This window comes from Ceratotherium simum, chromosome 34, assembly GCF_057802395.1.
Source record: "Ceratotherium simum simum isolate JZ-2026a chromosome 34, ASM5780239v1, whole genome shotgun sequence".
In the NCBI taxonomy this organism is placed as follows: Eukaryota; Metazoa; Chordata; class Mammalia; order Perissodactyla; family Rhinocerotidae; genus Ceratotherium; species Ceratotherium simum.
Genome location: NC_141933.1, coordinates 16683991 through 16697846, shown reverse-complemented (window position 1 = coordinate 16697846; position 13856 = coordinate 16683991). Strand labels below are relative to the sequence as shown.

At 50.0% G+C, this 13856-nt stretch overlaps 2 protein-coding genes across 3 annotated transcripts; both read right to left on the bottom strand.

Moving 5' to 3' along the window:
• Positions 1 to 1209: 1209 nt before the first annotated feature.
• On the bottom strand, positions 1210 to 4684 carry LOC106800019 (proteoglycan 3). Its single transcript, XM_014792842.2, has 5 exons — positions 4570 to 4684; positions 3780 to 4093; positions 2949 to 3080; positions 2043 to 2154; positions 1210 to 1285 (listed from the first exon to the last, which is right to left on the bottom strand). The coding sequence occupies exons 1-5, from the start codon at positions 4628 to 4630 to the stop codon at positions 1227 to 1229; spliced, it is 678 nt and encodes a 225-aa protein (XP_014648328.1). The 5' UTR covers positions 4631 to 4684; the 3' UTR covers positions 1210 to 1226.
• A 5251-nt stretch (positions 4685 to 9935) lies between these two features.
• LOC101395182 (bone marrow proteoglycan-like) lies at positions 9936 to 11468 on the bottom strand. 2 transcript variants are annotated; one of them, XM_087423252.1, is made up of 4 exons: positions 11199 to 11468; positions 10809 to 10940; positions 10213 to 10324; positions 9936 to 9994 (listed from the first exon to the last, which is right to left on the bottom strand). In XM_087423252.1, exons 1-4 carry the CDS (start codon positions 11451 to 11453, stop codon positions 9936 to 9938), a joined length of 558 nt encoding a protein of 185 aa, XP_087279378.1. In that variant the 5' UTR covers positions 11454 to 11468. The 2 variants fall into 2 exon arrangements, with proteins under 2 accessions (XP_087279378.1, XP_087279379.1); XM_087423253.1 differs by having other exon boundaries at positions 9936 to 9991.
• Positions 11469 to 13856: the final 2388 nt, after the last annotated feature.

The window sequence follows — 13856 nt, the reverse complement described above, 5'->3', positions numbered from 1 at the left end:
CACACAGGTATACAAAGATTGACTCGCATACACACCAAGATACATAAACACGCATGTACACGTGCACCCACAGAAATACTTGTACATGCTCCTTGTGCCCCATGTGGAATGACACCCCCAAGAAGACATCCATCTCTGAGTGCCCCCCTCTCTCTCTCCCCTCAACCCAAAGCTGTCCACCCTCTTAATACCCAGTCTCAGGTCTGAACTTCCTGCTTCATCAACCCCATATCCTTCCTGGAGCCCAGCATCCTGCATGGAACAAGGTTAAGAGCAGCAACAGTGTTCTCTCTCAGTGTCCCCAGGGTCTGAGAACATGGGGTGAGGGAGGGAAGCTGAGGCCCGGGGCTACAAAGCCAGGATGGAAACCACACTGCTGCCAGATGCCCTGACCAGCCTCAAGGCCCTCCTGGTGGGAGGCAGCTCCCTCCTGACAATGTGGCCCCTCTAGGGAGGTAGGCAGGGGATGAGGAAGGAGAAGGGTAGGGGAGGCAGGAGGGCAGCCACCCTCCTGGAAATGGAATGGGGAACACATCTCAGAGGAAGTTGGGGCCTTGGAATTCACCCACAGTGGCTGGAAGAATGGAAAACAGGGGCCAGTATGTGAGGCCAAGAAGACACAGGACTAGAGGAGCAGGCTGCCCCCAGACAAGAATGCTTTCTCCTCCCTCCCACGTGGTTATCCAGATGCGATCTCACTGCTCCACCCCAGTCCTTGAATCAGCAAAATCGCCTCCGTTTTGGAAAGCCACCCCACTCCCACCGCCCCCCCACACACACACCCCCCATACTGAACCCAAACAAGGCGGGAGGGCCAGTTCCCCACGCCCCACTGCCGAATGAGATCTTCCCCCAGAGCCTGGGGGGAGGGGTGGGAATCCCGGAGCCCGGGCTGAGAACGGTCCGCCTGAGTCCATGCTCCGCCCCCAGATGGCGCTGCAGCCGGACACCTCAGCGCCCCCACACCCAACCCCCACCGGGCGCCGTATTCCACCACCTTTTACCGTTTCCTCAAAGCCCCACCCTGCGGAAGTGAGCGCTTCCAGGCTTTTCCAACCCCGGGGAGTCCTCCAAAGTGAGCAATGAAGAAACAAGAGTCAGGAAATGCTGTGGCAAGTCAGGCTTTATATTCGGGGGGTGGGGCTGGGGGACAAGCCCAGTGTCAAGGGGCAGCCGGGAGGGTGCGAAGGGAGGAGGCTCCAAGGCAGGGTCTCCGTGCCATCGGTTTAGAAGGAGCAGATGAAGGGCAGACGCTTTTTGCAGGCAGTTCGTCGCCATTGACCCCCTAGCAGTAGAGAGAGCACAGTGATATCAGCTGCCCATTTGAGTGTGGCTTGTGTCCCCCTCCTTCCCTCCTGGGGCACCTCAAAAGCCTCCTTCGCCTGCCGAGGTCATGACCCATCAGCCATATGTTTCCCACATTCCCTTACCAGCTAACCACCGTGAGGAAGGCAGGGTGCTAAGTGCTTTAATCCTCACAATGACTCCAAGAATAGATACTATCTCATCCCCATTTCACAGATGAGGAAACTGAGGCTTAGTGGGGGTAATCACTTGCCTCTATCTCAGCTGGCAAGTGGCAGAGCTGGGATGTGAACCACAGCAGTCTTACTCCAGCACATGTAATCTTAGCCACTGTACTAAGCTCCCTCAGATCTGGCATCCATGCTATGGGAAGCTGGCGAATTATCTGTCAGCCATCCCTAATTCCCACATCTTTCCTTCATCCCTCATCCACACTTGCATTCACATCTGCTACTTTCATCTGTCGCCTTCATATCAGTGGAGGGAAAGGACCCCAGCCCCGGGGCTGTGAGGATGGAGAGCCGCCCTCTAGCCCCAACACAGGGCACGCCATCACCTGGTTTTGCTTTAAAGAATCCCTCCCTACATCTCAGCCCTCCTCATAGGCAGGATGTTAGTTCTCCAGCTGGGGGGAGGTTGTGAGTTTAGGGAGGTGTGTTCAGGCAGCTCAAATGAACAATATGTAAGAGTCTACCTTGCCCCCTCTTCCCCTTGTCCTGATGCCCAGTCCCCCTCACCTTTGATGCATAGAGCGACACAGTGTCCTTTCCCATTCCCAGGCTGCCCTGGAGCCCAGTATGCAAAATTCCATCTGCTCCCATCTGTCCAGCGAAATCTCTTCCACAGGAACTAGACAAGTGTTAGGTTGCGTTAGAGGGCAGAGGTCCAGGAAGACAGACAGAGGCAGGGGCTCCAGAGAATGCCCACCGAGCACCAAGTATCCCTTTCTGGACACTCACTATGTATATAAATCATCTCTTCTCACTGTTTACCCGACTAGAAGCCAGACACCCTAGAGATCCATCTCTGAGAGTTTGCCAACAATGCATCATCACACGGAGTAGGCATCTCAAACTTTACTGTGCATACAAATCCCCTGGGGATCTTGTTAAAATGCAGATTCTAATTCAGGAGGTCTGAGGTGGGGCCCAAGATTGTGCATTTCAAGCAAGCACTTACTCATCCACAATCCCAGAGACACTCTGAGAGAAGGACCCCATTTTAGAGATGAGGAAACTGAGGCCCAAGGAAGTCATTCAGCTAGTAAGTGACCAAGCTGGGTGTGGAACCTATCTCCTGACTCCAGTGGTGTGTTGGTAAATGTTTAACAACCAGCTCTGGGGGAAGGTGAGAAGGCAGAGGGAGGAAGGAACCCTGATTTGTAACAACTGCCTATTTCCTTGGTGTAAATTCATCCACCATGGCAGATTTCAAGCTATAGGCGTGAAGTCACTGAACATGGAATTGGGAAGGGACGTGCATAATCATCGGTTCTCCTGAGCCAGTACAAGCCAGCTCCAGCGTGTCACTGCCTGCTGCTCTAAGGTCACCTCAGCTGCTGGGATGAGACTTTACGCCAGCAGGTAGACCCTTCAGGTGGTCTGAAAGAACTTCCTGTACCTGGGTGTTGGCCCCTCACTTACCCAGCCTTTCATGACGGCTCCAATCCAGACCTTGGCTTGGTTGAACCTCCTGGCCGACCACCAGAGGCCATAGTTGAAGCTGTAGCTGTGGATGGAAACGAGGTTGCCTCGGTAGCAAGTCTTGCAGACATTCTGCAGAGAGAAGAAGGGGTGGGGTAGAGAATTCACTCTGGTTTTTCTCAAGCCCATGAGTCTCCAGGAGAGAGCCGTATATCCCTTTACAGATCAGAAATCAGTGACCTACTTGTCCCCTTCAATCTCTTTTCTTGCTGCTTTTTCTGTTGTCAGGAACTTCTTGCAGGAGATAATAATAATACTCAGAATAATTATAGCCACCATTTATTGAGAGGTCACAATGACCCAGGGACTATTCCAAATAATTTCCGTGTATTATCTCATTGAATCTTCACCAGAACTCTAAGAGGTTGTTACTGTATATCTCCATTTTACAAATGAAGATACTGAAGCTCTGAAAGGTGAAGTGACTTGCTCAGGTAACACAGCCATTGACAGGCAGAGCCAGGATTGAACACAGGTGTATCTAATACCAAAGCCTTTTGTTCAAATCAGTGGTTCTCAAAGTGCAGTCGCCAGACCAACAACATCATCATCACCTGGGAATTTGTTATAAATGCGAACTCTTAGGCCCCACCGCAGACCTGCTAAATCAGAAATTGTGGGGATGGGGCCCAGAAATCTGTGTTTTAATAGATTAACCTCTCTAGGAGATTCTGATGCACACTAGGCTTTAGGTACCACTGGTCTAAATGAATATGAATCCACTCTCTTCTTCTCATCCCGGGCCTCCACAGTAGCTTTCCTGCCACTTACCTGAGCTTTTGTAAATGTCTTGGGGGTCCGCACCAACAGGTAGCGGCAGGTCTTACACCCAGCATGGGCTGGCACTTGAACTGTTTCCTCTTCCCTGGGGCACTGCAAGTCTTCATCTAGGGCAGCTGGGTCCAACTCTGTGGCCTCCTCATCCTCAAAGGTGTCATGATAGCCAGAAGCCTCAGCCTCCTCTCCGTCTGATGGAATCACCTCCTCGGCCAGGGCCAACTCTTCCTCCTGCTCCCCTGAACCTTCCAGATCATGGATCAGGTCTGTCTGTGTCTCTCGGATGTCCAAATGGGGGGCATCATTCTCTGGAAAGAACAGGTAACAGGTAACCTGCTGTCAGATTGGGTTCTCCCTGCTTCCAGGACCATGGACAGCTCTGACCCCATTCAAGCCGTCTAGGAATGCCACCTTGAGCCAAGATTGGAAGGATCTCCTAGGTGTAGGGCTAGGTGAGAACTCCTGGGTCACATACACAAATGGATGAGAACCTAACTTCTCGCTGACACCACAGGTGTGTATGTTAGAGGTGAACGGAAGCACCTGTGAGAAGCCCTTCATCTTCATAGGTGGGCGCTTTTTTCTTGTGAAGGAGCCCAGACAGAAAGTTCAGGTCACAGTTCTGAGTTTAGAAGAGGTCTTACCAGAAATGAGCTGGGTCAACTGAAGAGGGGAGGCTACGGCCCTGGCCCAGTGAGTGCAAAAAAGGTGCAGAAAAGAGGAGAAAGGAGAAATATGGATGAGAAGAGAAGGGGAGGTACCACTGGTCTAAATGAATACTTACGCAGCTGAAGACCAGAAACTGTCCCCAGCAGGAGAAGGGGCAGCAGCAGGAGGAATTTCATATCTACTCAGTCTTGTGACCTTCCCTCCTTGGGGATGTCCTGCGTGTCTGAGGAGCCCCTGGCACATAGCAGAGAAGCAAAGTTGGTTTAACTGGTTTATTAAAGGGCAAACTAGAGAGCTTCCTTCTCCTCCAACGAATATACCCTGAGCTGCAGAATCAGGGAAAGGACATGGGGGTGTCAGCTCAAAGTCAAAAGTCCCTTTTTCCCGAGAGCTCCATCACTGCTCCCCACAACAGCACTTAGCCCAGACGCTTGCCCCTGCAGGAACAGGTCTGCTCAGGGCCAGGGCCAATTTCACTCTCACTGGGGAAGGAGGAGGAAGGACGGTGGCCATTATGGTCCTAAGGACAGACCTCTGAGGTGTTTGCCAGATAGGGTCCTGCTTCTTCCCAGGCCCTGGATCCCTCCTCCCTAGGCATTCGGGGGAAGACTCACCTCTTGAAAGTCTGAGGCCTCCACTCGCAGTGTCTGTGGCAGCCCTTATAGTGGGTATTTGAGGAAGTGGAAAGAGGCAGGGTGATTGCCCCAGGCTGGGTGGGGGCAGTGGAGCTGATAAGAAGTTTTCTCAGTCCTCTCCCCTTGAGCCCTGCTCGCTGCTGGGGCTGCAGGGACCTGCCTCTTGCGGTCTGCTGCCATATATGGGTGCCCATGCACCCTGGTGTGCCCAAGAAGACCCCAGATGTCTACTGTCCAGGCAAATCTATTATTAGTGCCCCTAAAGAGCCCCAGTCTGAACAATACTTCTTAACCCCAGGAGCAGCATTCCTCCGGTCAATATGCCAGCAAATGAAGTGCAGAATCCAGGGAGCTGGGAGACCACGAGCAGAGGAGGTAGGAGGCAAAAGGAGCCTTGGCCCCCTTGAGCTCTTATCCAGACCAGGTACTTTATATGCATCACGTCCCTGAATCTTCACCTTCACCTCATTCCCAGGAGAATGTAGGATTATTCTTACTTCACAGACATGAAAACTGAGATTCAGAGAGGGAAGGTGACTTGCCAAGTTTACACAGCAAGTGGGAGAACTGGGATTTCTAAGTCTTTTTGGCTCTAAAACCTCTGTCTCTCTGTCTCTCCCTCCCTCCCTCCCTCCTTTCCTCACTCTCCTTCTCCCTCTCCCTCCCTTTTTCACACTTAATGTGTGAGAAACCTATGCTGTTTCTTCTGTGCTGTGGATCTAGTTCAAGGTTCTCAACCTTTGCACCATCACTATTTGGAGTCAATTCTTTGTTGTGGGGGGCTTCCCTGTGCATTGTAGGAAGTTTAGCAGCATGCCTGGTCCCTACCTACTAGAGGCCAATAACACGTCCCCCAGTCATGACAATCAAAACTGTCTCCATGCATTTCCAAATGTCCTCTGGAGAACAAAAATGCCCCAGTTGAGGATCATTGACCTGGAATATGCCATTTTGTCCAACCTCAGGTCATATCTTTTGGCACAGAGGCAACAGCTGGAATGCAAAGCTTCATGCAGTGTCATTCAGACATTGGTGGACCAGCCTCCCCACCCCATCCCACTCTCCATCTCCAACCAGCCCTATGCCACCACAGGGTCAGGACTAGGAGGATGTGAGTGAAGCACTCGCCTCAGGTGCAAAATTTAAGGAAATACTGAAAAAATTGGTAGTCAAATAAATAATATTTTAACGCAATATTTCTTAAAAATCCAAATAAATGCAAAAATATCAGAACTTCCATCAACCAAGCTCCGGCCTAATTCAGTGTAGTCGAAAGAGAGGGCAGCAGGTGCTGAGCCCTAACTTTGCTGGATGTCACTGCCAAGAGCTAGTGAACGTGTTCAGGTGGGTGACTCAATTCTGTGACCTCCTGGCTTTCCTCAGACTCCAGCCCAGTCCTCCGGGACAGGTACAAGTAGCCCAGGGCGCCAGGAACAGGTAGCCCAGAGGGTGAAAAGGCCTGGATTCCTTCCTCTCCTCTGCTCTCCCAGGGGCCTACAAATGGAGAAGTATCTGAGCGGTCACTTCTGGGCCTGACTGCAGAGTAACGGTCTTGGCTGATATCTCCCCAGCCCAACGGACCAGACCCTCAGCTTATCTACCTAGCTGGGGGGCATTGGCCAATTCCAGGGCCCCAAAACCTGGTCTCCGGATTTCAAGCTTGAGACCTCTTAGTGGGGGTGGGGGGTGGAGGACTAGACCTCCTCCTCATTGTTCTCCCCCATCCTGGGATCCAGGCCAGGAGCACCATTTCACTCAGTGGTTGGGTTGATCAATAAGGTTGACTACTCTCATGAGCCAGCACCACGATAAGCATTGTTTAATTTCAATGGCCCTGTTTTACAAATGAGGAAATGGCATCTCAGAGAGCTTAAACAAGGTGCCCAAGATCACACAGCAAGTCACAGATGGGCCTAACCCAGAAGCAGGCTCCTTAACCACCCAAGACTGCCTTCCATCTGCCTCCTCTCACTGACCTCCCCTCTCTACAGCCTGCTCCTCCTCTGCATTGACCCACTTTTCTTTGCGCACGAACTCTGGGCAAAGACATTCCAATGGCTTCCTCAATGACCACAGTGATGCCTGTCTAATTTAAAACTGGAAATAACATTGTTGAAGGTCCATCACGGACCACACGTTATTCTTCATTAAGGCTTTTACATCCACTATCCTAATTAATTAACGTTTAAAATTATCCTACAAATTAGGTATTGCCATCTCTAGTCTTCATATCTACTACAAAGGCTCAGAGAGGTTAAGCAACTTGCCCAAGTTCACACAACTCATAAGAGGTGGCGCATCGGGCCCTAGTTTATCTGACTCCCACGTCCTTACTTTCTTTGACACACCCAAATGTGTTACATCCAGACAGTCTAGCCAATGATGCCAACGTGTTCAACATCCGTGAAATTCCAAGTCTGTGGCTTACTGTTTGCATTTATGTTCACAGGGGTTTCAAACTCTGCCTCTTGAGATTTGGTCCAACTCCACATTATGCAGAGGGTGGGTCTCGCCGTCTTGAGAAGCAGTGTTGTGTGACGTGTAATGCAATCACAAGTCCCAGAGTCAGTCCTCCGTGTCTCAGGTTTCTCATCCATAAACTGAGGCTAATGACAGAGCTGACCTCTAATGAGATCAACTTCAGTAAAGCTCTCTGAATAGTGCCTGGTCCATGAGGTTGGGAGTGGCCCTTGTCAGGAAACCAGGACTGGAGCTGTGACCCTAATCCGCAAATAAGCCCTGAGTGTTGATTGAGCTCTGCGCTTTGCATGATGTAAGGAACTCCAGAGATTCAGTTGTAATATCACGATCTTAGTGTCACAGAGCTTAGTCAGTATCTTGTTGGAAAGGAAAAATGCACTCATATTTTGGAATGTATAGCCAGTCCCATTATTTCGTTATTTCATTTTTTTGTGGATGTATAACAGGCATTTTCTCAAGTAGGATGGACTGCTCAGGGAATTTTTACAGACTGAATGCACCCACGTATGTGTGCCCACATCAAGATACAGAATATTACCAAGATCCCAGACATCTCTTTCATGCCGCTTTGTTGACGTTAACCCCCCAAATGGGTTGTCCAAGGACTGGAAATCACACAGCTGTCACAACTCACACCCCAACAGAAGAGATTTATGAGGATCTGCACCTACCACATAGCACAGAGCCTGGCATCTAGTAAATGCTTAGTAAGTGGGAGATTTTGTTACTCTTTATTATTAATATAGGAATACAGGGAAGCAATGCCTTCCCACACCAGAATATTAAGTCCACGAGGGCAAGGAGTGAAAGTTCTACTTCAGCTGCATCCTCCACAGCACCCAGCACAGGGCTGAATCCCTAATAATGTTTCAGAATTCCACCGTCTTTGTAATCAACAGACTATCATGGAACAGTTACAATATTACAATGGACCTAAGTTTGATTTCTATCTCTTTCTCAACTTACTGTGCAACCTTGAGCAAGTAGCTTCTCCTATCTGGGCCATACTCAAAAAATTAAAGGTCTTGATTTACCTCTCCCTATGACCTTGGTCCCATTTGTAATTCTCTGAATTTGAGGGGTTCTGGAGGAAAGGGGCTTCAGGGCATTGATGCCTTACTTTCTGCTCATCTCCCTAGTGAAGAGACGGTTCAGAATGCCTTCCTTCCTCACTTCTGATTGGGACGCCCTCATTTCGAGCTAGGTTCGAGTCTTATACCCCATGATGAACCCAAGGGTAAAAGAGTCCATCCAGCCTCCCTACTGTGTTCCATGCCCATATGATGATGTCCTGGAGGGGAGAGCAGCCAATGCTTCCAGCCACGGAATCATAACGATTAAAGGAACATGCTCTGGGGCAGTTAGTCAAATCACCAACATTGGACACATTTAGATGTACAACCTTGGGCAAATCTTTTAACAGGTCATAACTTCTTTGAGCCTAGTGCTGTAAAATGGGATAATAATTATCAATCAGACAACGTCATCTAGGTAAGGTGCCTACCACAGAGCGGGGTACTTTGTGGGTGTGCAATAAGTGGTAACAATTAGTAGATATTGTTGTGCTTATATTATAAACAACTGTATGTTCCTGAACGGCTGGGGGCTGTGTCCTATCGCATTCCTAGGCCTTGTATAGAGTTGAATATATAGCAGGTTGTCTGATATTGGGTTTCCCCAGCAGCAGACCCTGAGACAAGGATTTGTGGGCAAATTTATTTGGGAAGTACAAGGGCACTGGTAGGGAAGAGAAGAGTTCAAAAGAAAATGTGTGTTGTAAAGCCAGCTACCTCAGTGGGTAACTGGAAGTTAATCCCACTGGCAAACAGTGCCCAGTACATGCTTCCGAATTATTCTACCTGCGGGGCAAGGACTGGGGTTCTCATACGCCCACTCCTGAGAGTTGTCAACTGTTCCCAGAACATATTAATTTCCTGGCACATTAAGGCAATCGCAGTCTGTAAGAGAGAAAAAAGGCCAGGACATTGAGGGTCCACCCTGAAAGGTTTGAGAGAGTTCGGTGGGGTCCTGGCAGCACCTGTACACAGGTGCCAGGTAATTGGGCGTGCTAGGAAGAGCTAGCTGAGCCCACTCCTCTGTCTCCAGGAAGGCCCCACAAATCTCACCCCATGTTTTATCCTCATTGAGAGTACTAACGTTCATGACAGACAGTGGAGTGCGGAGTCATTGTAGGGCAGAAAGTTCGTGAGTGGGGCTAAGCAGAGTGGGTCAATGATGAGAGGAAAAAGAAATAAGTTTCAGGAAAGCAATTTTATTGCTGGGGGTGTGGAGGAAGGGGCAGCAGGCATGAGAGGGGAGGCAGTGGCCCAGGAGGGGCAGCTCTGAACTCCTGGCTGGGTCGGGCTCAGTAGGAACAGATGAACGGGAGCAACCTGTTGCACTGATTTAGGCTCCAGTAGCCTCCTGTGAAGGCAGAACAGGAAGGGACCTTCAGCCTCTTGTTTCCCCTGACTCAGCACCAGGAGGGTCTTTCTCCCTCCCCACCCGACACTCCAGTGGAGATGAAGTCTAAAGTTCCAGGAGCGCGTTCCCTTGGAGAGTCCAGCTCTTCTTAGCACCTCCTCCATGAGGCCCTCCTATCTCCCAGAACTCTTTATCTTTCATCTCCACTCCCAATTCACCATGGGTATCCAAGGACACACAGTTGCCAGTATGGGTAGAAGGTTGTCTGGGAGCCCAGTACCAAAAGTTCCAAGCACTGCCGTCCATCCAGTAAAACTGCCTGGAGTGACCCTAGAGGAGGGAGGAGGGGAGAAGGTGGGCTAGAGCATGAGCCAAAGTGAAAGCAGGTAGGCAGCGCTGGAACTGTCCCTGTCTGGTCCTCCTGCTGCCCTCCAGACATTTGCCTTGCCTGCTGGACCATGACGGACACTGTCCCGGTCAAGTGTAATGTTGATCCACAGTGATCATCACCTCCACATTCTACAAATCCCTGTGACGCACTCATCCTTCTGGCCCTAACAAGAGGTGCGACAAGAGTTTCAACCCCATCCTAGAGATGATCAGAGGCTGAGTGGAACTTGAACCCAAACCTCCTCATTCTAAATCCTTGGCTCTTTCCGATGCCTAGGCAACCCCCTTGGTGTCTTTCCCAGATGTGTATCTATTCCCAATTCTTCAGGGGATCATACAGCAGAAGCACAGACAAATCTAAAGCAAGTTCAGCACTCACTTGGGTCAGGAGAGGCTACCCACTTAAAGCTAGGACCCCTCTTACCGAGCCTGCGATGGAGCCTCCAATCCAGACTTGACCCTGGTTGATGTCTTTGACTGAGTGCCAGATACAGTAGTTAAAGTGGATGTCATGGATGGAAATGAGGTTGCCCCAGTACTTCGTCTGGCAAGTATGCTGCAACGCAGGATAAAAGAGGAATAACGGAGTGGCCATCCCACAGGAATTCACATGACCTTAGCCCTAGGTCTCTAAGTCTCCACAATTACCTCTTACCCCCTCTTACCCAACTCTAACACCTCTGTGGGCCTCAGCCCCTGGTAACACCCCCAGGTTTCTCAGTGAGGAAAACAACCAGTGACACAGAGGCTGGAGACATCCCCTCTCTGTCTTCCTCCCCACCCCAGCCCTCAGCCTCAGCCACAGCCCACTCACCTGAGCTTGGTTATACATCATAGGCGTACTAACTACAAGAAAGCAGCTGGTTTTGTATCCAGGGATGCCCACCAGTTTTACTGTCTCCTCTTCCTTAGGACACTGAAAGTCCTCGTACACCTCACCTAGGGCAGAGGCAGACTTGACAGCCTCCTCTTCCTCAGGGGCGTCTTCACTTCCAGAGCACCCTTCCTCCTCTTCCTCTGGCAGCATCAGTCCCTCCACAGGAGCCTCCATTGCCTCATGTTCTGGCATCTCCCCATCCTGAGGCAGGGTCTCATCTCCCAAGGGGCTCTCAAACTTGGATGTTTCAGTCCCTGGCAGAGAGAAAGGCCAAATGCTCCTCCCTCACATCTTTCCCTGTTCCTCCCCAGCACCACGGACAGTTCCGACCTTGCCCTAGGCATCAGGGTGCTCAGCCTTGGAAAGAGAGGAACCTGGAACCAAGCCTCCATGAGGACAACCCAGCCTCCACCATGAGGTCATGGCTTGAAGGGCAAGGACTTAGCATCAGGCAGTTGTAGGTTTGGGTACCGATTCCATCATCTACTATCTTTGCTTCGTTGGTGATAAGGGTATACACTACTACATTCCTCATGGGGATGTTATGAGGATTCAAGGAGATGATGTACAGAAAATGCTGAGCCCAGTACACTCAGTGAGCTCAAAGTGAAAGGAAGCCATTGTTGTGATCATCATTAGCATTAGGTAGAAAGGACAAAATTGAGAATGTCATAGTAGAACCAAGACTGCAGATATACAGATCCCCTGAGGAGTCCCTTTAACTCCAGGCTCGAGAGTCCCTGCTCCTTTAAATGCAGAGATTCTGAAATACGGGATGGCCAGAGGAAGAGGTGGCTTTGTGACTCTGACCCTATGTACTGTAGAAAGGAGCAAAAGAGAGAAAGAAAGACTGAAGGCCAAGGAGACTTACTCAGATGAAGAGCTGAAACTGCCCCAAATAGAAGAGCCAGAAGTAGGAGGAGTTTCACCTTGGCTTTGTCCTACAATGGAGAACACAGTTTGTCATACGCACACGCACACCACAGCCACACCATTAGGGGACCTTGGGAGTGAGGTGGAGAAAGAGTAGGCATGAAGAGAAGTCAAGATGGGCTAGAAAAGCTAATGCTGAGCCCAGCATCTGATGCTCCAGGATGCTAGGACCTCTTTCTGAATAGAATGAAGCAGACAATGATGAACAGCCAAGGTTGGCTTTCCTGTGGACCTGAATGTGAAGAACGGAATATTACTTTTATTTGTTTGTGCCTAATGGGCCACTCAGAGTCTATGAAACAAAGAGCATCAAGAAACAATGATTGTTGGCCTTCCTAGGAACACACAGCACTTAGAAAGTGGGTTCCCTCCTCAAAGCTCAAAAAACCCCATGTGCATCTCTGCCTTCCCCAGCCAAGGAGAGCTTTCACACACCTCAGAAGGAATGTGAAAGGCAGAGGAGGAGAATTCCTGTCGCTGCTGTCACCCATGCAACCTGAAAGCCACACACAGTCCCAGCGAGCCTTCCAGAACCTCTCAGCCCAGGCCAGGCACCTCCCAGGTGATTGAACATTATCTGGAACAAGCTCCACTACATCAGAGAAAGCACTTACCTGCCAAGAAGTCCTCCTGGGTCCTGAGGATTTCCCAAAGTTCAGATCCTCCTTCGCTTCATCTCACAGTGACATTTTGTATAGGGGCCTTGGAGGAAGCTCCCCAGAGGAAGGAGGGTTTGCCAGGCGTGAGCGAGACAGGAGCGCTGATAAGAACCATTTCTTCACTTCCCCGGGAGCCCACTCATTCGCTTGCAGCTTCTCTCCTGTCACCCCTTTCAGGAACTTAGGGGCCATTCTGAGATTGCTCTGAGCCAGTGGTTCTTATCCTGGGCTGCAGTTCAGAATCTCCTTGGGAGCTTTTCCAAAATGCACAGCTCTCCTGCTTTACTGGTGGGAATGTGAACTGCCACAGACGTTTTGGAAATGAATCTGCCAATATCTATTAAAATTAAAAGTGCTCGTATCATTTGATCAATTTCAGTCTTTGGAGAGTCTCCTTTGGAAACAAAAGTACCTGTAAGTAAGAACACTTTTACAAAGTTGCGTATTGCTTTACAGCTTGTAGAAATGAAAGGCTCCATGGAAACAAGGAGCTGACTCTCAACTTGACGCATCAGTGGTGAATAGAGGGGAAGGATACAGGGGCATTCCAGGTGGAAAGAACAGCAGGAGCAAAGGTGTGTAGGTGGGGTGACCTTGGCACATGCACAGGACAGTGTCCTTTCCTTCATAACCAAAGTTCACAGTGTACACATTGGAAAGGAGCGGGACAATCAGGGAAGAATATATCCCATCTTAAGCCAAGGAATGGAAATATCCTTCCTCTGTAGCCACTGACTTAAGGAGACAGAACCAGAAATAAGGGAATGACTTAACAATAAGCCCGACAGAAGCTTTGAGCTGGGTTCTGCTCACTCTCATCCCTAGGCCCTCCCTGCAGGGCCGCTTTGCATGTCGGACAGAACAACTACAGTCAGTGACAAGACAGAGCCGATTCTTGGAGGCCAGTTGGCTGCTCAGGCACCCCAACCCCAATGGAAGTCTCTTCTTTAGGTCACACAATCCACAGTCTGAAATCCACAGCTTAGTGACCCAGAAATTCCAT

Bases quoted from the DNA above. Each gene is read 5' to 3' on its own strand.
- LOC101395182 (XM_087423252.1), bottom strand. From the start codon at position 11,453: ATGCCAGAACATGAGGCAATGGAGGCTCCTGTGGAGGGACTGATGCTG. The intron at 10,941-11,198 runs GTGAGTGGGCTG...CCTGCGTTGCAG, and splicing joins TGATGTATAACCAAGCTCAG to CATACTTGCCAGACGAAGTA. The intron at 9,995-10,212 runs GTGAATTGGGAG...CTGCCTTCACAG, and splicing joins TGTGTCCTTGGATACCCATG to GAGGCTACTGGAGCCTAAAT.
- LOC106800019 (XM_014792842.2), bottom strand. From the start codon at position 4,630: ATGAAATTCCTCCTGCTGCTGCCCCTTCTCCTGCTGGGGACAGTTTCT. The intron at 4,094-4,569 runs GTAAGTATTCAT...TGTTCTTTCCAG, and splicing joins AGTTTCTGGTCTTCAGCTGC to AGAATGATGCCCCCCATTTG. The intron at 2,155-2,948 runs GTAAGTGAGGGG...ACACTTGTCTAG, and splicing joins GAGCCGTCATGAAAGGCTGG to TTCCTGTGGAAGAGATTTCG.